This window comes from Fusarium pseudograminearum, chromosome 4, assembly GCF_000303195.2.
Source record: "Fusarium pseudograminearum CS3096 chromosome 4, whole genome shotgun sequence".
Taxonomy (NCBI): Eukaryota; Fungi; Ascomycota; class Sordariomycetes; order Hypocreales; family Nectriaceae; genus Fusarium; species Fusarium pseudograminearum.
The window spans coordinates 4,964,798-4,986,818 of NC_031954.1; the positions used below are offsets into that span (position 1 = coordinate 4,964,798).

General features: G+C 48.0%; 9 protein-coding genes across 9 annotated transcripts, besides 2 other annotated features; 6 read left to right on the forward strand and 3 right to left on the reverse strand.

The window, feature by feature from the left end:
- Window positions 1–90: 90 nt before the first annotated feature.
- FPSE_04454 (uncharacterized protein) lies at window positions 91–1,713 on the forward strand (the record flags this gene model as incomplete). The annotated part of the gene is made up of 3 exons (XM_009257572.1): window positions 91–672; window positions 728–1,353; window positions 1,404–1,713. 3 exons carry the CDS (start codon window positions 91–93, stop codon window positions 1,711–1,713), a joined length of 1,518 nt encoding a protein of 505 aa, XP_009255847.1.
- Window positions 1,714–1,997: 284 nt separating this feature from the next.
- On the forward strand, window positions 1,998–3,536 carry FPSE_04455 (uncharacterized protein; the record flags this gene model as incomplete). The annotated part of the gene is made up of 3 exons (XM_009257573.1): window positions 1,998–2,018; window positions 2,214–2,444; window positions 2,622–3,536. The coding sequence occupies 3 exons, from the start codon at window positions 1,998–2,000 to the stop codon at window positions 3,534–3,536; spliced, it is 1,167 nt and encodes a 388-aa protein (XP_009255848.1).
- A 527-nt stretch (window positions 3,537–4,063) lies between these two features.
- FPSE_04456 (uncharacterized protein) lies at window positions 4,064–4,500 on the forward strand (the record flags this gene model as incomplete). The annotated part of the gene is made up of 4 exons (XM_009257574.1): window positions 4,064–4,066; window positions 4,160–4,194; window positions 4,253–4,334; window positions 4,381–4,500. 4 exons carry the CDS (start codon window positions 4,064–4,066, stop codon window positions 4,498–4,500), a joined length of 240 nt encoding a protein of 79 aa, XP_009255849.1.
- Window positions 4,501–4,806: 306 nt separating this feature from the next.
- FPSE_04457 (uncharacterized protein) lies at window positions 4,807–7,325 on the reverse strand (the record flags this gene model as incomplete). The annotated part of the gene is made up of 3 exons (XM_009257575.1): window positions 4,807–6,198; window positions 6,259–6,424; window positions 6,664–7,325. The coding sequence occupies 3 exons, from the start codon at window positions 7,323–7,325 to the stop codon at window positions 4,807–4,809; spliced, it is 2,220 nt and encodes a 739-aa protein (XP_009255850.1).
- Window positions 7,326–8,263: 938 nt separating this feature from the next.
- Window positions 8,264–8,386: a repeat region.
- A 1,292-nt stretch (window positions 8,387–9,678) lies between these two features.
- On the forward strand, window positions 9,679–10,152 carry FPSE_04458 (uncharacterized protein; the record flags this gene model as incomplete). Its single annotated transcript, XM_009257576.1, has 1 exon — window positions 9,679–10,152. One exon carries the CDS (start codon window positions 9,679–9,681, stop codon window positions 10,150–10,152), a length of 474 nt encoding a protein of 157 aa, XP_009255851.1.
- A 500-nt stretch (window positions 10,153–10,652) lies between these two features.
- FPSE_04459 (uncharacterized protein) lies at window positions 10,653–13,226 on the reverse strand (the record flags this gene model as incomplete). Its single annotated transcript, XM_009257577.1, has 12 exons — window positions 10,653–10,994; window positions 11,047–11,071; window positions 11,123–11,183; window positions 11,231–11,406; window positions 11,458–11,494; window positions 11,543–11,599; window positions 11,649–11,672; window positions 11,722–11,953; window positions 12,004–12,280; window positions 12,331–12,424; window positions 12,472–13,059; window positions 13,124–13,226. The coding sequence occupies 12 exons, from the start codon at window positions 13,224–13,226 to the stop codon at window positions 10,653–10,655; spliced, it is 2,016 nt and encodes a 671-aa protein (XP_009255852.1).
- An 812-nt stretch (window positions 13,227–14,038) lies between these two features.
- Window positions 14,039–15,487, forward strand: FPSE_04460 (uncharacterized protein; the record flags this gene model as incomplete). Its single annotated transcript, XM_009257578.1, has 2 exons — window positions 14,039–14,445; window positions 14,500–15,487. 2 exons carry the CDS (start codon window positions 14,039–14,041, stop codon window positions 15,485–15,487), a joined length of 1,395 nt encoding a protein of 464 aa, XP_009255853.1.
- Window positions 15,488–16,750: 1,263 nt separating this feature from the next.
- On the reverse strand, window positions 16,751–19,031 carry FPSE_04461 (uncharacterized protein; the record flags this gene model as incomplete). The annotated part of the gene is made up of 2 exons (XM_009257579.1): window positions 16,751–17,780; window positions 17,827–19,031. 2 exons carry the CDS (start codon window positions 19,029–19,031, stop codon window positions 16,751–16,753), a joined length of 2,235 nt encoding a protein of 744 aa, XP_009255854.1.
- Window positions 18,805–18,866: a microsatellite.
- Window positions 19,032–20,586: 1,555 nt separating the features above from the next.
- FPSE_04462 (uncharacterized protein) lies at window positions 20,587–21,497 on the forward strand (the record flags this gene model as incomplete). The annotated part of the gene is made up of 3 exons (XM_009257580.1): window positions 20,587–20,686; window positions 20,754–21,024; window positions 21,077–21,497. The coding sequence occupies 3 exons, from the start codon at window positions 20,587–20,589 to the stop codon at window positions 21,495–21,497; spliced, it is 792 nt and encodes a 263-aa protein (XP_009255855.1).
- Window positions 21,498–22,021: the final 524 nt, after the last annotated feature.

A 22,021-nucleotide genomic window follows, 5' to 3' on the forward strand; every position in this document is an offset into this window, starting at 1 on the left:
CCAAACGCCCGCCCACGTTACCCCAACGTCCGCCTTCTTCATTCAGTCATCAATCATTGGCTTCCATCGTCAAAAAAAAAGACAAAAACAATGTCTCAAGATCCAGCTACCGCGCCTGCCAAGGGCGGCATCTCGACTGATGCAGACTATCACGATGCTCAGACCGACGTCGACCTTCCGCGTGGTTGGATGTACCGAAGACTCCATCTCTTTGGCAAGACTCTTCCCTGGTATGCTTCGCCGCGTATCCAGCTCGGAATGGTCGCCTTTGTTTGTTTCATGTGTCCCGGCATGTTCAACGCTCTTGGTGGTCTCGGTGGAGGTGGCAAGACTGATCCCACTTTGGCTGACAACATGAACACCGCCCTCTACGGTACTTTCGCCGTCGTTGGTATCTTTGGTGGTACCTTTGTCAACAAGCTCGGTATCAAGGCTTGCCTGAGCTTCGGTGGTGTGGGTTACGGTTTGTACGCCATCAGTCTTCTCGTTTCTGTTCACAAGCACGTCCCTGGCTTCAACATCTTTGCTGGCGTCTGGCTTGGTCTATGTGCTGCTGTGCTCTGGACTGCGCAGGGTACCATCATGATTTCATACCCTCACGAGAACCAGAAGGGAATGTACTTTGCTTGGTTCTGGGGTATCTTCAACATGGGTGCTGTTGTTGGCAGTTTGGTAAGTTATTCACATCCCTGCCCCCCCCCCTTCTACTCGTATTGACTTCCTTTAGATTCCCCTCGGTGAAAACATCAACATCAAGGAAAACAAGACCGTGAGCGACGGAACGTACATTGGGTTTATCGTCCTCATGTTCTTCGGTGCTCTTCTCGCTCTTACTCTTTGCAATGCCGGCGATATCATCCGCAAGGACGGCTCCCGTGTCATTCTCATGAAGAACCCAACCTGGCAGAGTGAGCTTTGGGGTCTTTGGGAAACCCTTCGTTTCGAGCCATTCGTTGTCCTTCTCTTCCCCATGTTCTTCTCATCCAACTGGTTCTATGTCTACCAACAGAACTCTGTCAACGGCGCCTACTTCAACACTCGAACAAAGGCGCTTAACGGTTTGTTGTACTGGTTGGCTCAGATTATTGCTGCAGTCATCTGGGGTTATCTCCTTGATATCGAGAGAGTCAAACGTACTACTCGTGCCAAGGCCGCGTGGGCTGCTCTATTTGTCTTGACATTTGTTATTTGGGGTGGTGGATACGCTTTCGAGAAGACCTACACCCGCGAGACTGTCTCTCCAGATTCAGGTTTTGTCCCAGGTGACTGGACAGACTCTGGTTACGCTGGACCCATGTTCCTGTACATCTTTTACGGTTTCTACGATGCTGCTTGGCAAGCCACCATTTACTGGTATGTTTATCCTTCTATATCCCCAATAGATTCTCAAACTAACAAAACAGGTTCATGGGAGCCCTGTCCAACTCTGGTCGACGATCTGCCAACTACGTCGGCTTCTACAAGGGTATCCAATCTGTTGGTGCCTGTGTCGTCAACCATCTCGACGCAAAGAAGATCTCATACCGATCCGAGTTCATCAGCAACTGGGTCCTTCTCTCAGTCTCTCTTATCATTGCTGCCCCAGTTATCCTTCTCAAGATCAAAGACCACGTGAGCACCGAGGAGGATCTCCAGGGCACTGACGAGACCATTGCCGATGTGTTGCCATCTGGCCACCCTGAGAAGAATCACGAGAGAACTAGCGTTGCTTAAGGGTTCAATCTGTCGTTTAGTGCATCAAGCGCGTTTGGGGAGATTGTCACATATGCGTCGGAAGGATGTTGAGAGACTAGTAGTAACGAATTAATTGACGTACTTATCTTCATCGGCATACTTTTGACAATACCTAATGGCTTCCAATCGGAATATCAATCAACCGGCTCGTCCGGACTTGCGAAGTAATACTTGTATTGCAAATAAATTGGGGCGGTGTAAGCATCAACCTGGCTCAATATCACATTTCCCCTCCTTTTGTCAATCTCCAATCATACCCAAATATGTCGTCGAAGTCCATTTTCGTAAGTAAGCATCCTTCAGGTTATCAGAAGGGGTGGCTTCTGGGAGCATAAGAGACGAAAACAGTAGGACAGCTTATGACATTTAGACCTGGCTTCAGGCTGTTGATTTCTGTACCCTGAAACTGCCCGAGGCCGACTACTCTGCTGCCCACGATTCATCCATAATATCATTGACAAGAGGCTAATTGAATTCAGACGGTTTTGGCCCTTGGGCTCTTTGCTTCCTTCATATTCGAAAGAATCAACCCGTTGAAGACATTCTACATCAATGCACCCGCGCGGCTGACTAAGATCAATAACATTGGCGTTCATGAAGTCAAGTTTGCGGACCGCATCAGAAGCTGCGAGGATGTCTTACTCGTCGAGAAGTACCATCTTGCGATCCTTGCTTGCGACGGTGGCCGTGAACGGCACAATACAGTCATGGTGCGTAGATCCTATCCCCAGGGTGTCAGAAAGATCGGCGGCTAGAAGCATACCCAAGAGACGAATATTAGGCCAGCTTATGCTACTTAGCAGCCTTCGGGTTGTTTATTTTTGTATTCTAAAGCTTAGAGGCCAAGCTTTCTGTTACCCCCTGTATACTATTACTTACTGTCAAAGGGTGTTTTTGCTGGCAATGTTACCGAAAATGCAAACCTTTGGGCGTACGACTACGAGACAACAGGCGAAGACTCTCTCAAGGCAATTTTACTTGCCGGGTTTCCAAATGGAAATGATTTCCATTCTCTAGGCCTAGCTTTTGACCAGCACACCTCAAACCTCTTTGTTACAAACCATGCCGAAGCAGGACCCCGGATCGAAATGTTCAATCTGGATATTGATTCTTTGACGGCTCGCTATATCCAGACGATAGAGCATCCCCTCCTTCACGGGCCCAACTCAATCGAAATCATCAATGGCCAAGAGTTCTACGTCAGTAACGACCATTATATAACCAAGGGACAGTCGGTTCTGATCAGCAACCTTGAAACTTATCTCGGTACGCCTACTGGCACAGTTGTCTATGTATCCCTCAAAGAATCAAAGGTCGAAGCCAAAATCGTGGCAAAGGTTCCCTTTGCCAATGGTATCGAAATACTCAACAGTTCTACCGTTGCTGTGGCGTCTTCCTCTCGAGCAGCCGTATATTTCTTTGACACGCCTGACCCCACGACGTTGAAGTACAATTCTAAAATATTGTTACCTTTTCTCCCGGATAACCTCTCCGGGTATGGTGACAAGTTGATGATTGCGGGGCACGCGCATATGCCTTCTTTGGTAAAGTTTACACACTCGCGACGTATCTGCAACGATCCAGTTGAGTATGAACGCGCGGATACCAAGACTAAGGAATATTGTGAGATGGTTGAGGCAACCTCTTGGGCTGCCGAATGGAGCGAGAGTGAGGGCCTGAAGAACCTCTATGTTGATACGGAATACCCGTCAAGCTCGACTGTTGTCAAGGGTAAAGGTGTTGGGATTATCACGGGTCTTTATGCCAAGGGGATACTAGTTTGGCGAGACTCCAGTTCTTGATCAACCAGTACGGTTATTTGGAAGCACTCGAGAACCTTTAAAATGACAAACTCTTGGTTCTGAGTTGATTGTATCCATGGTGGCGATTGACAGAATATTAAGATAGGTGTTCCTCCAGGAGTAACTCGGAGGTAGATGTTCTTTCCCAATACTCCTCGGAATTTCTATCATAGATTTGTAGGTAGTTTTGTAAAGATCGGCACAAGCATCAAACAAATCTTAAATGTTTGTCTGAGGTTATCAAGAAGATGCGATAACGATTTTGTGAGTCGCTTATCGAGCGGTCTAGACTCTTTTGCCGAGATGACTAATGCAGTTTTAATGGGCGCGGGTTCCCGCCAATCCACCCCACCGCGCCTGGAGATTTTTTCCCTTTTTTCTCTCTTTCACGATAACTTCCCCACCGCAGGACCCTGAATATTCATTCAAGCAAACTTCTCGACTTTTTCCACCGTCACTAAATCTCCTACCCTACGCCTTGATCACCACCTCAAACTTTCTCCCTCAACCCGATCCAAACTCTCAAAATGGTACGTTGCAGACCGCTTCCAACTTTATCCTCGTTGGCTGTCGTCATGTCTTACCGACTGCATTGTTCACACATGCTAATGACAAATTTACAGCCTATCAGCAAGAAGGACAGAAGAAACAAGGAGCAGTACGCCTAGAATCCTAGCCCTGGCCATCTTCGAGTATCGTGTTGACATGAAATGCAGCAAGCGAGCTGATGCCGCTGGAACTCGTGCTCCCGTGAAGGCCAACGGCCTCCCTGTCAAGGCTCCTAAGCCCACCTCTATCGTATGTGATTTATGTATGAGTGACGATCCTTGACTAACGCACCTAGTGCCAAAACTGCCGCAAGGAGATCGTTAACACGAACAAGCTCCAGCTTGAGGTGCACGCTGAGACACACGATGCGAAGCTTTGGCCTAAGGAGAAGTGTTGGCCCAACGATTTCCAGTAAATCATGATTCGTTAATGACCAGAGTTGGCGCTGGTGTGGCTACGGATATGAGGATAGCACGCGTCGCAAGAAAAGCACCTGCAGAAGCGTGCATCAGGAGTTGGAGGGTAATGATATGATTCATGAATGTCTTTAGACTAACAGCAAACACAATAAATTCGGCGTTTCGTGTGTCAAAATCTAATCTATCTTGATTACGGTGGCGCCCGCGTTGGACGTGACCGTCATTCGTCCCTTTCTCGCCTATTCAGGGAGATGGTGCCGAGAAAGGAACAAGAATATCTAAGAAAATACGAGGCTAGTCCTTTATCTCATCGGCAACGTTTCTGTAGCAAGGTCGACGGTGAAAACTCCCGGCGAGCCTTCGAGTTCTAGAGGTTCATTCAACCTCTTCATGGAGAAGATTTCACGCTTAATGTTTATGCCATCTTTCGTTGGCATATAGAAGGATATTTCTCTACCAATCAAGCCGTCGGGTCCAGACTTTACTGGGCCAACGACAAAATGTCGAACTCTAACATCGTCGGCAGGCAAGGAATTATACTGCGCTGAGTGTTCTCCAGCCGTGACACCGTGCTCGAGATCAATAATCCGTTGTGCAACAACTTGCAACGTATGGCTATTCCAAAGACTCTCTTGGGCTGCGCAGAGCACGCTCATCAGACGAAGACCCGCCATTCTTGTTTCAAAATCTCGACATTTTATGGCCACGAAGAAAAGCAACGGCGCAAAGCCCATTTCGAAATGGAACTCGGACCTCATTGGTCGGGTTCTCAATCCCGCGATTTCGGCAGCACCTTTGACCATTTCTTTGAAATTGGGAATGAAGTCGTCGTAATCCGTTTCCTCTTTTGTAAAGATCACAGTCGACAGGACAGTGCAGACGTGGTACAACTGGAATGGCCATATTCGCGAGATTTTAGTTGCTGGACTGATGTCGACCGGAGTTTCAGATTCGAATCTTTCGAATGCCGACTTCCATTGGGTTAGATATTGATGAATCTTGTTTTGTTCGGCAAGTATTTCTGGTGGGCCTGGTTGATATCTCATCTTTCCCAATCGGAACTCCCCGGTTTGTCGAAATAGCTGTATGGTCAGATTGTAAATGGCGTCGATTGAAACCTGCGCTTCGAAATACGATGAGAAAGACGAAGTGATTGTCGGACTTGGCTGCGTCAAAGCAGGGCAACAAGCCAAAGGTTGCGAATCTCCAAAGTAAAAGGGCAAGAGACTGAGTCTTCGGAATACGGGCATAAGGAATCGTGTGGCCCAGTCCGGTGGATCAGAAGTGCCGAGAAGGTTGATTCCATGATAGCAATGTCGAATGGCGACATCGCTGTTGGAGTGCAGAACCTCGATGCAGACAAAGAGCAGGCATGTTAACAAGGTCAATATCAGATCCGGGCTCTTGGGGCTTTGCAGTTGGCGAATAGCTGCGTTGTAATGCTTCAGAGCAACAACGTTTCTCTGTATAGCGAGTGCCGAGGATTTATCAGGGCTTCGGCGATTCTCAAATAGAGAACTAATAGTCATGACAGAGTGCCTAACAGCAGGTTCAATCTCTGAGAACTGGAGGACGATATGAGTCCAAAAGTAGGGATCGATAGGTCCAGACAGAGTCGGTGCGACAACCTTGCAGAAGAACTCTATGGTTCTCGACTCGCTTCTGGCTGTATTTCCGAGTACGTGATTTCGTGGCTGTACGAGTTGAAGTTGAGACGATCTTGTTTGATCGGAAAACCCAAGCCCCTGACATACCCGCCCGCCGATAACGCATCGCTGGCATGTAGGCTTCCCTTCATCACATTTCACTTTTCGAGCTTTACATGTCAAACAACCGGATCGCACCTTGCGGTTACCCTTGCGCGGCATAACTGATGATGACGATTCGTTGGCGATGATTTGTTGACGAAACAGATATAGGCTTGACGGAAACAGTAAGTAGATGAAGTGGGGAGTAAAATGCTCAAAGAGCCAATCAAACGCCGCAAAGCTACCCTGACGGTGACGACCTTATACCCAAAGATCTTGGTCGAGTGGAGTGATAGTCTTTGCAGACCACCAACTAACTACATATACTTGATTTAGATGCACAAGCGATTAGAATTGAATCAATTTCGATATTCAGGTAACCTATTCTCCTCTCATTGCTCCTCTAGCTACACAAAGCTGACATGACCAAAGAACTTCGTAATGTGGAAGCTGGCTTTATCTGGTGAGCTCCAGCCACCAAGGTCTTGGTCAGGAAACATCTTGGGGCTCGTAACCGTGCGAAAGAAATTCATCCTCCACTTTGTACCCCGTGCACATCCAGGATCGACGTTGAACAGACCCAGCGGGATTTGAGCCTTACTCACCCACTTTTTCGCCCGCTTGTTTAGCTGTGTCTCTGCCGTGAATCCATCGCCCTCGGGATCTGAGATGAAGAAATGGTCGAACGGAGCGCCCTCGGCTCGAACCTTGGAGGGGTTGTAGACAAAGGCTTGGTAGGTTACGTTGTTGGGGTTGATTTCGTACTCGAGATAGGTCTGCGGATCGTCGGTTCCTTTGTAGATGAACGCCTCAACGACTTCGTAAGCCCAGATATCGTCGTTGGTTCCTTGGGATTCGTTAAAGTAGAAGTATTTCTCGTCAAGGGCCGTGAATTGTAGGGACAAAGCGGTGTCTGTGTAGCAGAGGTCGACTTCGGTACGCGGGAAAGGATCACCGTCGGGAACAGATTTGGAAAACTTGATGGTGCCGTATTTGGGACATGCGGGCACGCTGACTGAAGGAACGTGAGCCGCAGCGAGAGACGCGGCAGTCAGGAGAAGAAGGCAGTGCATTTTTGAAGCAGTGAGAAATTGATACGAGAAGATGGCGCGACGATAAGATGGGATAGGGCAGGAGACTTGGTTTGTTATGAATATTTTGGATGATATTGATCTATCCAGTTTCTGGACCCCAAATGGATCCTGACGATCCTCATTCCTTCGGGATGCACCTCCTCGTATTTACTCGAATGATTGGGGAAAGTGATTGGTTGCATTGCAGTAGGAGGAAGGAACATTGGATGATCTGCAACGTAGCAATTGGAAATGTGTTTAACTTTGGGGTAACCAAAGAGCACTCGTGACCAAGCTGGATCGACTGTCTGCTGGAGTGGGGAAGGACGGGGAGGACGGGACGTCAGTTCCTCCTTGTCCTCCGGATCGAGGAAAGCTACTAGAAAGTGACGCGCTGACGGAGTAAGACTTTGTGAATTGGTTATTCAAGATGCTCGGCTTACGTGATCTTTGACAGTTGTTTTGACAAGATGTCAACCGTGCCTTGTTTGTACAAGAGATGTTATTCCCCATCGATGAGGGAACACAAGACATCGGTCTTCTTTTGATTTTATCACGTCCAGATGTCGTCTAAATCTTGCGTGAACAGAGCTGGACCAATGCACATACCCACCCCAAGATAGCCCATCCCATGCATCGCGCCATGGATATGGGTGTTGATTGAATCTATCCAATTCTTTACTAACCATTCATAGAAGTTGGTCTGTCTTGAAGTTGTTCTGAACTTAATATCAAATAGTGAGCGCGGAAAGTTCCTTGTATTTTTAACGTCGATACCATGTGATAGGTAGAGTTGAAACCGACCATGGACGCCACCCACACAGAGCCTCATCAACCCCATCAACCCCATTCATTAGCTTCAGATAAGTTTTGGAGTCTCCAAACTTAAATTAGGCGCAACAATTCTTTGATATTGCAACTATCTTGAACAAGCTGTCACATACGACCATAGCTCGCAGAAAATACGGGATCCCGTCCGCTCTCCCATAGTCAAGCTGCGAAGCGCTGGATTAGTAGTTGGGTCGGTGACGACCAGCGAATCCCCGGTGTTGTATGTTTTTGTCTCTATCTTCTTATGAAGGTTACCTCACTTTACTTTTTGCTAGGTAGTTTCACGGATATATCGAGATAAATCCGTATGTTTGGCTGAGCTTTCTTCTCATAGGGAGTTGTCTAACGATATCCAGTGGCACTAGAAGGGGGTAACTTATTCGGGTCGATGGACGGGGCAGGTACATATGATTGAATATCTACCAGTCTAGATATCTGTGTTTTCAACGATCTTCGCTCTAATGGAAGGTAATCGTCCCCAACGAGACCTAATTCTTCAACACCACCACTGATGATCCTGTCTGTGACCACCGAGATCTTCCAACTGTTCGCTCTCCACAAGTCACCTGGTGCCTTCCCGACACTAAAAGGAGATCTTGGTCTTGGACAGAGACGGAGGCTTGAGCAGTCGCGGTTCAATTTCTTGGCAGGTACGCTTTCGCCCAAATTAGATAGATCCAAGGTTGCCCAACAAAATGATTTCTTCCAAAGCTGGGCACGCAATGGGTTTTTATGAGTCACCAAGCAAGTATCCATGCTACTTGTTGAAATCCATCTGATTCCATTATCATCTGTTCTTCCTCATGACTTCCCCTCGTCAAATATTATGTCTATAATTATTGAACTCTGTCTGATCAGGCTCATCGTTAAATTTTAGCTGCCTAGCGTGTCTTAATCTCAACAATATGAATTCAGTATATACGACTAGGTACCTATGTAGGTAGGTAGGTAAGTACCTACTAAATACCTAGTGACCTTCTTTCTTTTTATCCGAAAGAGCAACATTTACATTATAAAGCCTACCTAGTGGAAAGAGGTAAGCATGCAAGTACTATCTAGGTACCTACCTAGGTACCTCAGTAGTTGTAGATTCTTTGAATGTTGATCGGTCAGGGCTTTCTCCCATGGTAACCCGACCTCACTGTGTCTGTGGGAAACTATCGGTATATACTTTTCAACTACGTTCATGCCCTACTTTGTATGACTCTTTATGCAGGGCAACTGAGGGCATTATTGTCTTTAAAGTGGAAGCCACCACCAAACACTATTCAACTAGGTTTTTCAGCAAGAAGAATAGAGTTACTCTTTCAGGTATAAGAAGAAGACGACCTCCCATGCCATACAAATTTCTCCTTTTAACTTCACACAAACATTAAACAGCTAATCACATTTGTCAACAATCACTATCTAGTTTGTTTATCAACATACTGTCCAAAGCACCGGTAAGTATAGCCAGCCAATCGCATCTGTTAATAACCACGAGTTCGTTCATTGACTTTCCAAAGCACGATTAAGCACAACCATGCCTTGCCGCAGCTCCCTCCGTTTGGAGGCCAAAGCGCCTAAAGATAGCTCAAACTGTTTACGCACCTTGTCGCAGACCAAACAGGAGAACAGAGTCACCAAACCCAAATCAGCCAAAACACTGAGTAAGAAGCAGGTGAAGGCGACACAAAAGGTAGCCACGTGTCTGGCCGACCTTTTGAAGCACGACCTTTTAGAGCACGACCTCGACCACGAACACGAACACGAAGAGTTGGCAAAGGCCCTGGCAGAAGCGCAGGCTATCTTCCCCGCGTTACCCAGTGACTTAGAGCCTCCTCGCCCTCTTAGCGAACTCACACCGAGCGAGCATCTTGACTACGTGAAGACACTCACGCAACGTCGCGATGAAATGGCCGCCAGCATCCGCCAGAGGGATGCATTGAATGGCCTGATCGAAAGGTATAACTCGAAGCGCCGCCTCGACAGTTTACAGTTGGCTACTTCTGAATGAAGATCAGGACTGCTAGTACCTACCTGAGACATCACACTAAGTGATCGACGAGGAGCTTTCTGACGAAGTCAACGAATAATATACATATTGTTTAAGGATTTTTTATTTTATTTTTAGAAGAAAAAAAGGAAAGAATTGAGGAAAAGAAGGAAGAAATGGCCAATAGACTTTAGCGTGGGAGTGGTTGCTGGCACATTTGTTGGGTAGATGGCCAATAAAGCACATGCTAATATTATCATTACTAAAATTGCGTCTTCTCGCCCTACTTTCTATGACTCTTTGTTGTGCGGGTTTACGGAAAAGTCAGTGTTGGCTTTAAGTCGAACCAACCTAACAGGTAGGTAGGTAGTAGTCAGGTAGTCTATATAGTATCTATGCCCAGAACATTAACCTTGATATCTAGTATCAGATGCCGTGCCGACAAGAAGAACATACAATAACACCTCAAGTTGAGCACCATAGCCAAGCCAGCCAAGCAATACACAACTCAATCCTCCCATTCAGACCCTTGTCTCTCGGTTCTCAAGCGGAATTACATCATAGCTATGATATCCCTTGACATCTCTGGCCAGCTCATTCTGTTGGAAAACAAACGGAACACGCTTGGCAATTCGCTCCTTTACAAATTGACGCTTGGGCCTATCAAACACCTTGTCCAGTTCTTCGAGACTAAGTTGTTTAGTCTCTTCTACAAAGAGGAAGATAAGCACAAAGGCAACAATGTTAAGTCCTGCAAAGAATCCTAGGGTGCCGGCCATCTTGAACTGCGCATTAATTCTGGGGAGGAGGATAGTTAAAAGGCCCGCGAAAAATAGGTTGATAGAGATTGCGACCGACGTGCCCTAGCAAATGTCAGCGACTTGCCATTGTCAGGTAGATGGCGGTATGGCATACGGCCTCTCGGTTCTTCAAAGGAAAGCTACATCATGTTAGTCGCCGCGAAACAAAGGATCTACTATGAATGACCTACCTCTCAGATGCCAGTGTAAACGGGATGGGTCCCAAACCCGGACTGTAAGCAGCAGCGAACACTACAAAAGGTCAGCGGCCAGCCTGCCACCGGTGGAAGCCTACCTACGGTATATGAAGATAATACCGGCGATTGCAGCCGAAGTATTTGCTACAGGCTTGGGTTGGTCTCCTGTGGAGTCCTGAGGTCCTACCGCATATGCGACTGTTGCTGCCATAAGGAAGAGACTCATGAGAGGCAGTGTTGACAGTAGCCAGCGCCGTCGCCCGATAATGTCAATGGACCTGTTGTCAAGTCAGACATGCGAGTGACTACATCAGTATGCGACAACGTACCTCATGGCCAGTAATCCAAAGAGAAAGTTGACACAACCTACCTTTGTAAGCCGCTACTAGGATCAAATAGTGATGAGACACATACCAAAGCCAAAGCTGTAGCCCATACTCGTTTTGACGCCCCAGTCGCTAAAGATTCCATCTGGAGGGTTGTCAGCAATAATGTACAAGGAGAAGGTTCTTTGTCCTACTTGAGTAGAATGCGAACACGTTGACTACGAATACTTGTTAGCTACATTAAATAACGCCAGAATAATAACTTACTTCCACAGAGTTGCTGTGCAAGAGCAACAGTACAGCTACTCCAGAGGGCATTTCTCAGCCGCCGCTTGGTAAACAAGGGCTTGAACTGATCCGCTGAGAGCTGCAGTACATACACAATGAGTGATGAATATGTCAAGCCGGAGCTCTGAGTTCTTCTGTTACCAGAACCATCATCATTTGACTCGTTCTGATTGGACCACCATATCAGAAACAGATCACGCGTAGCCTGGAGCTTTGAGTATGTTAGCATTGATATGGCAATGTTCATACTTCTAGACTTACTCTTGTCTTTCGGACTTGTAGTAGAATCTTGAAGGCGCGATCAAGGTCGTAATTAGGTGAATCGGGTCGCATGTAGAAACGAGGGCTCTCGTAACAATAGCAGACAGCAATGAAAAGCAAGAGAGACGGGACAGCGGGAGCCGCAGCAATCCATTGGAGAGCGTAGTATCTACCGCCGTGTTGATTAGTCTCTGCATTAGGATGTCCGTCTAGAGTGTTGGTGGCAGCGGCAATAACGAAGTTGGCAACAAAGCCTATCATAATGCCACAAGCGACCCTTCATTGAAGTGTCAGCCATCAATAGAGAATGGACGAAGGAAGATTTACCAGAGCTGCCAGGCCAGGATCGTAGAGCCTCTCCAATATCCGACAGCTGTCTCAGAGGCGAGGATGGGGGCACTGACTGCCTTAATACCCATAGCTTCATAATGTCAGTGGCTGACTGGTGAGTATAGGTTGTTTACTTACCTATTCCTCCCACAACTCTGGCACCAAGAACCTGCTGCCATGTATGCGCAAACCCAGATCCAATTGAGCTTGCAATGATGAGAAGTGCCGAAAGGCCGAGCGCTCCTCGTCGACCGAGGCAGTAATTGACAGGCAGTGATAGAACAGTGCCAGGGAATGCAGCCGTGAGGAAGGGAATCGCATTCATGGCTCCAAGTTTCCATTGGGCCATGTTGTCGGCGCCGTTTCCTTGCGTTTCATCTTGGCTTTCGATGTTAATACCAACGGTCTCGACAAAGAGGCTCATGGCATTGATGGATGATTGGACGTGGCCCTGGAGGAAGGCAGCGAGTGATACAGTGCTGATGATGCTGAGCATCCCCCTTTGACTGAAGAGTCGCTCTCTTTCTGATACGAGATTGCTTTTCTCATCTGGTGTAAGATTGATGACAAGGGGGTTGTTGTTGGTCGCTTCTTTAGACAGGAAATAGTAGTGTTTTGCATGCCTTGCTACTTCGGCGGCTCGCTCGACTTCAACATGGTCGAGCGAAGGGAGTTCGGTGCAGAGGGCAACAATTCCATTTTTTAGATCGTCGTCTGACACGTCAGCTGTAATATGTTAGTTAGTACAGAAGGCGATATTTCCACAAGATCATAGGTACTGGCTACTCACTTAGAACATTACAGAACTCTTCGCGATCATGAATCTCTGTCTCAAGAAACGCATCCAGTCTCTCTTTGAGGCCAAATGGGCTTTTGTCTTTGCTTGCAGCCATCTTCTTCGATATAAAGTGCAGTTGTTGTGTTTGATGTGTATGTGGGTGAGTCGCTTGAGAAAGAGTGCTCTTAGTATTGAGGCAAAGTTAGATCAGAAAGGAAGGGAGGCCATCTTTTGTGCTCGTTCCTTCTGAGAAGCCTGGCCTAATTGCAGGTCCTCTGCATAATGGCTGAAACATAGCCACAAACGCCATGTAGGACGAACAAGGCAGAGTCATGAAGTCCTCTACGACATTACGCCCGACGAACCAATATAGTCAGCACTACAAGCAATATATGACCAAAACATCGCAGTAGGCTGTTGAAAGCTGCTAGGTCATATCTCTATTTCAAGCAGTACCCCATGGGGAAGTCTATTTCAGCCTTCCTGATTGATTGCCAACCATGATCCATGATCCATGACCCTTGAACTCCAGAGTCCCTGTCCGTGCAGCAAGGCAAAGAGGCAGACCGCCACCAGCAGTTCCAGGCAGTTAGCTATCGAATAGATTTGCTTTTGAAGACACAAGGTCTTGGCTCACAACGAAATTACAAACTCTATCGCAAAGCCTTAACCGGTTATCCAACGGAAGCCTATAAATAAGAGGCAATGTCATCTGACCACAGGATGTGGCACTCATTGTGTGACCTCACGGCCTGCTTTTCGTGTTCGCGCGGGGATGGATGCACATTATCCTGGATCAGACCAACACCTACATCTTCCCCCTCTGTTTACCTCGAGTGTGTAGTTTGCATACTCAGATTTTAGTCTGGCTGGTCCGCAGTTCGCCTGAGAAACAAGTAGGATCCTCATGGTCCTAGTACGTCCAAGATGGCAGAGCTCGCCTTAGCTATCGTGAGTTCTGTTACCGCTGGCATTGACACGTGGGCGAAGATCGACAAAGCCCTGAACTCGATCAAAAACGCGCCGACCTACATCGAAGATTTGAGATTGCAGGGACCAGTGCTGGTCACGTCGCTTGCTATGATGCGGGACAAGATCAAGACTCGTCCGAACAATTTGACATCAACGGAGCAGGACTTTTACAAAGCCATCATTGGGTTCACAAACCGCTTCGAGGACAATCTCAAAGAGCTGGAGAACATACTGCTCACACAAGAGCGTGGTAAAAAATCCTGGTATTATTTTAAGCTTCAACGTAAAGTGGACCGCCAGTTAAAGGAGAGTCTAAGTCGCAATATCGAGATGTTCCATCTAAGTGCTTCTTTCCTGTCAATGTGTGTTATTCCTGCCTACTCTCTCATTCTTGGAAATACTAACACCTCCACCAGATTGGCTACTCCATCCACATCTGCGTCGGGTCTTGTTGTTCCAGTCGATGAGTTAACACGATTTATCGAGAGCATCAGCGATGACAATCCCAAGCAACTAGACGAAGGGGAACAGTCCGATGTAGACAAACTTAAAACAGCGCTGCGCGAAGTTGCATACGTGACATTTCGGCAAACCCTTTCGAGCTCTGCAACCGATAAAACAACCTCGCCAGTACTGCCAAATATACCCAGCAACAACGAAGTACCCAGGCGGTATCTGGGTGTCATCAGGAACAAAGAGCTAGGAGACAGATTTCGAAACGCCATATCTCTCACCAAACGCATGTACAATGAAGCGCCACCAGCTTTCGCCAACAGAGCATACGAAGAAGCGATGCAACATCGAAAAATGATGCAGTCAGCGGATGCAGATGCGATTGAGGATCCTGTTGAATTGGAGATCCTCCATATCCGCATCATTAATGCATGTGTCCCGTCCGACAAATCATATAAATCGCTCCAAGACGAGCAATTGACGAAGCTGAGGGATAGTCTTCTTAAAGAAAATCCAGAACTTCGCGACAAACAGGAGAAGGTCGGAATCCTTTGCGCCAGCCTACACGACTACGATGGAGCGATAGATCTTCTGAGACTTTCACTGGATACGTACTTACCTGATCCTCATTTGAGTAATACTTATTTGCCTGATCACGACCCAAACAAAGACAAGATAAAGCAAATATCCATGTTGGTAGCCGAACAATACGAGCGTTCCAACCAATCCATCGAACTACTTGCTTTCAAGGAGGCCTTGCTCGACAGTCTGACATACGACCCTACATCGGAGCCCAATGCAGTCAACAATACGATCGAGTGGTGCCGTCAACACAAGTTTCAGGCTATGAAGAGAGATGAGTGTCTTTACATACCTGAGTATTTGGCCAACGGTACGCTACTTCACAGGGCAGCTGCGGATATGCATATCCAGCCCGAGGTTATCCATTAGCTGATGCTCGCGGTGTCCCATGCAACGCCAGACGCGAATGGCGACACACCTTTACTGGTGGCTGTTCAACACTCAAATGACAAGGCACTGCGAGTGCTATTAACCATCGGTGCCGCAGTCCATGTACGGGGTGCCAAAAGACGAACGCCATTGCACAGATGTAATAACGAAGGGACGATGAAGTTGCTACTCGAAGAGATAAAGAAACCTGTACACCATTCGCTTTCTGCAGAACCGCGCCTCGAGATGGTCCATATAGACTCCGCGGACGCATATGGGACAACGGCCCTCCATGAGGCATGCAACAAAGGCAAGGTGGGCATGGTAAGGCTTTTACTACAGGAGGGAGCAAACGTCAATCTCGCCTCAGGAGTGGATGAGACGCCCTTGATGATCACCTGTATTCCAGATGAGCGCAAAGGCAGAGGAAAATTAGAGAGAGACAGGCACCTGATTCTGAAGATGCTAGTGAACCACGGTGCAGGCGCCACGTGCAAAGACAACCGAGGAAAGTCGGCGGTATCCAAAAGCCTCAAGATCAGGGGCTACAGCAGCAAGGAGATCGCTAGAATGCTATCACCGGATCCATTGATAAGGTTTGATAGGAATCTGCAGCGTGGACGAGATCCAGACTCAACGGTTGCACCGCTAAACACATCAAGTTCACCCGCCGAACTAGCAGGAGACATTCCAACAAGGCCATGCGTATACGAACTAGACACAGTCCCACGTTTCACACCATCTTCCAACAGCAATATACCGGTACAGAGTTCATGGCTCGGCTTTCAGCTGGCTGAGTTGGACGCACCGATGTCGGGCGCGACAGTGGCAGAGGTGAACCATAGGAGAGCAAGTGGGACGGCCGGTGTATCGAACCAAAGACCTTTGTGGTCTGGAAGATGAAGACTGTAGGACGAAGATTGAGAGCATTGGGAGATTGATCTGTAATGGAGGAGGGTAGTTGATACATTGTGTTGCCGGTGGCTGACGAACGCGACATGAGTGCATTGTGGGATTGCATAGCTTGTGCCAGGCCTATCCCATCATCTTTATTAAGTTGCTAATTCGCCGAACATCGCCAACATGGAAGACAACCCCCAGAAATCTATAAGAAGTATAAGTATAAGGGTCACCCACGCCAACGCCTCGATATCATACAGGAATACTGCCTCCCATTAGCTTCTGGTCTTCTTTTTTCATCCTCGACAGTGCTATATGTAACAGGATCGTTCAACTAGTCATGATCGCCGCCCAGCTTTTTCGTTACAGATTCCCAGCAAAACCCCCCTGCATTGCAAATCTTATCTGATAATCTCGTAGATCCGCCCAGTGTCGCAGTTCCTCCTCCTCGTCCTGTGATGTCATCTGCGATGGATCATGTGTATCGATGCCTCCTCCGTCGCCGGGGCCTGTTTTTTCCAGCTTGACCAAGATGTTGATCAATTGCGACAGTGCCTCTTCCGATTTGACCGCAAATGGTCCCTTACGCTCCGGTGCGTCATTGAGAAGTGTTGACGCCACTTGACGGATTTTGTTAATGAGTGATGCGCCGTTGGGCTCCATATTTCGCTGTGAAATAGATCCCAAGACGGTGAGCAGATTCTGCACAATGAGCTCACGCTCTGCCGACATGAAATCGTGAATTTCCTTCTCGTCGGCATCTTGAGCTGCCTTCTCCTCCTCCGATTGGCCATCGATCGGGTTGTTGTCCTGCTGTTCCTGCTCCGTTAGGTGAACGTCTCGAAGGTCAAAATACAACTCGACAAAGTATGAACGGGTGGCGAGTTGTGAAACAAAAATGTTGGCTTTTTGTATCTCATACTGAAGATGTCGACGCCGCACAGGCTGGTTCTTGATTACGTTGCGCAGGTCGTGGGCTGGCTGGCTGTTGGGCCAAGCGGGAGGCGCATATTGCATACCAGAGTCGTCGAAGCTAGCCAGTGCATTTGCCTCCATACCGTGATCTCCGAGCTGTAGCTCAGGTGGCAGATTGTCGGTGATACTCTTGGCAGCAAGCAAACCGTCCCTGAGAAGGATTCGCTGATCGGCCCAGGGCAGGGTGCTCATACCGTAGGCGAGTTCGAGACTAACAATTCCATTCATGGTAGTGTAGATGTCAATAGCAAAGCGAAATCCGGTTAACAGAGTAACACTGCCATCCTGTTGGTGAATGACTTCGTTGGCAAGAACACAGATATCGTCAACATTTTCGGGATACGAGGGATAGGGCAGACTAGGTGTAGATGGGGCAATGACCATATCCGCAGACGATGCACCAAGCTGTGAGAAGGATCTAAAAGATGTTAGTTTGGTTCAAAACAATTATACTCGATACGTACCGCACGCCTAGAAGCAGGCAGTAGAAAATGCGCTTCCCAATCTGGTCCTTGACATGGTTGAAAGGCAGAGGATCTGGCGAACAGTTATCATTGCCAAAGGTTGGTAGATCGCCAGGGTGCTTAGGCCGGTTGAAACCCAACTCACGGAGGAGGGTCAGGGTCTCAGCCATGAAGTGACCTGAGGCGTTCCACTGATGAGTGTACCCCGAAGCGAGCCCCAAAAAGTAGCTAGTCGCAGCGTCGTCGAGCGTTTTGGGCTGCTTGAGTTGCCATTTGCTCCCACGTGTCAACAAAGCAATCTCACGGCATTTTTCAACCATGACGATAGCTCGAGGGAACAGGTGAGTGCTGTGCTGGGCCTTGAGGTGCTCTCTCGCACTTCTGGGAAAGGATGCAACAAGGGAACAGATCATGCTGGCCAACAGGCCGAGAAACTCAGGCTTGGTACGGTCTTCACGGTTTGCGAAGGACTGACGGAATGTCGGCTCATGAGGGAAGGGCGCAAGTGGGTGGATGTAAGTGAAGAAGTCGTCAACGAGGAGTTCCAAGACTGGCATGGGCGCAATAGCTTCAGCATCCAGAGCGCCCTCGGTCGAAATGTTCATCAACGTCTTGGCCGCAGTCTGGGGTGAAGGAGACAAGGACTCAAACACTGCCGCTGCTGCCGCTGCAGCAGGAATATCCGGCCGGGTCCGCTTGGCGGCCTTTGCAGCTTCAGCATGCTTGTTGGGTGGTCCTCGACGCTTTGTCTCTCGATTGAATGTGCAGTCTACACCAAGCTCTCGGCATGGTCGGCATGGAATGTTGCTATCGTCACATTTGACCTTGCGCATGCTGCACATATCACAAGCACGTCGGAGGCGAGTCAACTTGGGGTTGATGGTGGGATCGCGCATAACAGCTCCATTTCCAGGCATAAGCTGCGGCGATAATTCGGATGTGTGAGGGAGAGCTTCTTGGGGAGATTGGTCCATTGATTGATGCTGATGTTGATGCTGCTGCTGTTGTTGCTGTTGCTGTTGCTGTTGCTGTTGCTGATGGCCAACAACCTCGGCAGCAGCTAGGGCGGCATGTTGCAAGTTCTGGGGACTGTCAATAATGGCATGCGCCGCATCGCTGGCGGCCTGCAGCATCTCGAGCCCATTGCTTGCGTACGCGTGAGCCGTCGCGTGTGAGGATGGCGGTGGGGGAGGTGAGTCGGACATGGCTAGAAAGCAGTCAGGTCAGACCTGCGCCGGGCCTGAGCCTGCAAAGGCGGCGGCGGAGCTCGGAGCTCAACTCGGTGGGCGGAGCTTGAGTAAGCGGAGCGGGACCCTTGAAGGCGGCGCCGGAGTGGACTGGTCTGGATCGGATCTGAATGGACGGCGCTTCGCGATGGCTGATTGTCGGCGGAAGCCCGGTTGTTGGAGGTGGTTGAGCCGAAGAGGAATTGGGATTTGTCTGAGATTGATTGTGGGTAACATTCGGATATGTGCATGCCTCAGGCTGTAAGGTCCCGGATCGAGCTACCCTGAAGGAAAGCTTTGTACTTGGTTTTTACAAATAAACATGGCTAAAGTGTCCAACCTCTTTTTTTTAACGTTGTATAAACCATCAAATGGCTAAAGTGTCATAATGATTGCTGCTAACCGTTTCTATTAATTTTAATAAATGATTTCTAAAACTACAGTTACATGGTGTATTGTTCTTCTCTGTGCTGTTCTGATGGAATAGCCTTTTGTTCATTATAACTGAACTCAGCTTGGAAAGAAAAAGTATTCAATCCATTCATTACCTCAACATTGGGAACTCTAACATTGTAATCTGCTGGATGTTTAGTGGTATTATGGAAGAATGTTAGCACAAGGTCAAGTGAACAACGGCTTCGTGGAAAATGTAATTGCCTTACTCAGCTCAGTTAGTAATCATCCTGCAGGCTGAGTATCGCATTTCGCCGTCTCTTGATCCAGTGCCGAGTATGGAAGGTCGCACCAATCACAGTAGATCGATTTCCCTGCTAATGGAGTGGATGATCGTTCCCCACAAGCCGCTGTTTCAATCCACTTCTGTCTGTCACTCGAGACGACATGATGCTAACCATTTAAGCGACAAACCGTTTGACTTGCTGCTCATAGATAGTTCTTAGCTGAATTCTTTCATACGAATCACCAACGAATACATGTAATCCTGCGTTGTCCACCAATGTTCATCCCATCTCATCTCGGGCGCGTCCGGCTGGGAGCTTCCTCCTAATAGCATCACAGACCCTGGAACGGCCCCACCATCAGCCCATGGGCTGATTTATTGACCTGGCGTGATCGATCAACCCAGCTACCGATACAAAACGTAGCGGAGCAAGGCGAGACTCGGGGAAGATCTCTCATGCCATGAGAACGCGTATGATGAGAGAGGGAAATAAAAAAAAACTTGTCATGGACCAGGGACTGAGGGGTAGAAGGATGCAGGAAGCACAAAGCGAATAAATACCGTGTCCTGGCTGTCTCCTTATGTCTTGAACTTTTTTATACTTGATCGGCTTATGGACTCGTTGTATTGATCTCATAGAGGTTCTATTCCGCGTATATTGAGCTTTGTATCGACTTAGACTCTTCAACTGACCTCTCATCACCAACATCTTATACCACCTTCCACGTTACATCGCAAACAATAACCAGCGATTTTACTCCAGCAGGATCACCACTCCAGAGCCACAGCAACCACTCTGACAATTGAACGAAAAATAGACTCACCTCGATTACAACTATCTCAGCTACAGCTAAGATGAATTCACGACCTGTGAAGCACATTGATCGCGAGGATCTTTACACCAATCTAGAAGCTCGTGTTCAATACTTACACTCATTCCTCGACTTTTCCAGCCGTGCGTACTTAAACATCGCATAACCGCGACATCATTATGCAGTCAAACTGACAACTTGTCTTCCCAGGTGACATCGAAGCTCTCATTACTGGCGCCAAATACGTCAAGGCTCTTATTCCCGCCATTGTCAACATCGTCTACAAGAAACTTCTCCAATACGACATCACCGCCCGTGCTTTCACCACACGCAGTACCTCCTTCGAAGGCCCTCTCGATGAGGTGCCCGACGAAAACAGTCCTCAGATTCTGCACAGAAAGATGTTTCTACGGGCTTATCTGATGAAGCTTTGTTCGGATCCAAGCAAGATGGAGTTCTGGGAGTATCTGGACAAGGTCGGGTATGTAGTTGTCGTTCATGGGTAACAAGCGAACAGTGACTAACATGAGTAGAATGATGCACGTTGGCCTTGGTCGCAAGCACCCTCTTCATATCGAATACGTCCACCTCGGCGTCTGCCTCGGCTTCATACAGGACATCATGACCGAAGCCATCCTCTCGCATCCTCGTTTACACATTCAGCGCAAGACAGCCCTTGTAAAGGCACTCAACAAGGTCATATGGATCCAAAACGATCTTATGGCCAAATGGCACGTCAGGGACGGCTCGGAATTCGAGGTTGGCGACTCAGATATTGAGATCGAGCGCGAGGGCTACCTACATGGAAAGCGCATTATCGGTGACAACAGTGGTTCTGCTTCTGACGACGAAGCTTCGGATCAATTGCCGCCCTCGCGAATTCCTCATCCTAATGGTGCGTCAGCTGGAGGAGTGTGTCCCTTCTCGGGGATGGGCGCTCCATCAGAGGAGTAGAGATGCACATGATCTGATTACTTGGTATGAGAACAATGTTTGGGCGACGAATATTTCGCAAGGACACACATCTGGCGTTTGTGATAATGTCCTATTTTGGGTGGCATGTACGAGAAATTGGGGGTTCAAGGAGTCATTGGTATACGTTTTCTTGGATAGAGACAATTAGTATGAGATTAGGGATATCTTGCAATTTATTCCCATTTATTTTCATTTTCTGTTGGGTGAGCCAGCATACTGAGCATTTGGCTGTTTAAATATTTGAGGTCTTTTTGAGATTGCCAGCTTGTCGCACGTATTTATGGGCTGTCTTTCACATGCATCTGTAAAATTTCACATCGGAGAATTTTTGTGAAGCTGCAAGGTCTGGTATCAAAAAGCACTCAACGACGGTTGTCCTGAATTTCCCTCGTTGCGTCATACGACTGGAGCTTTTGGTCCTATTTGGAGGGGCAACGGGTCCCACGATTGACAGATCACGATTGCTTGGATTGTTGAGTCTGGACCATCTCCGTTACATCAAG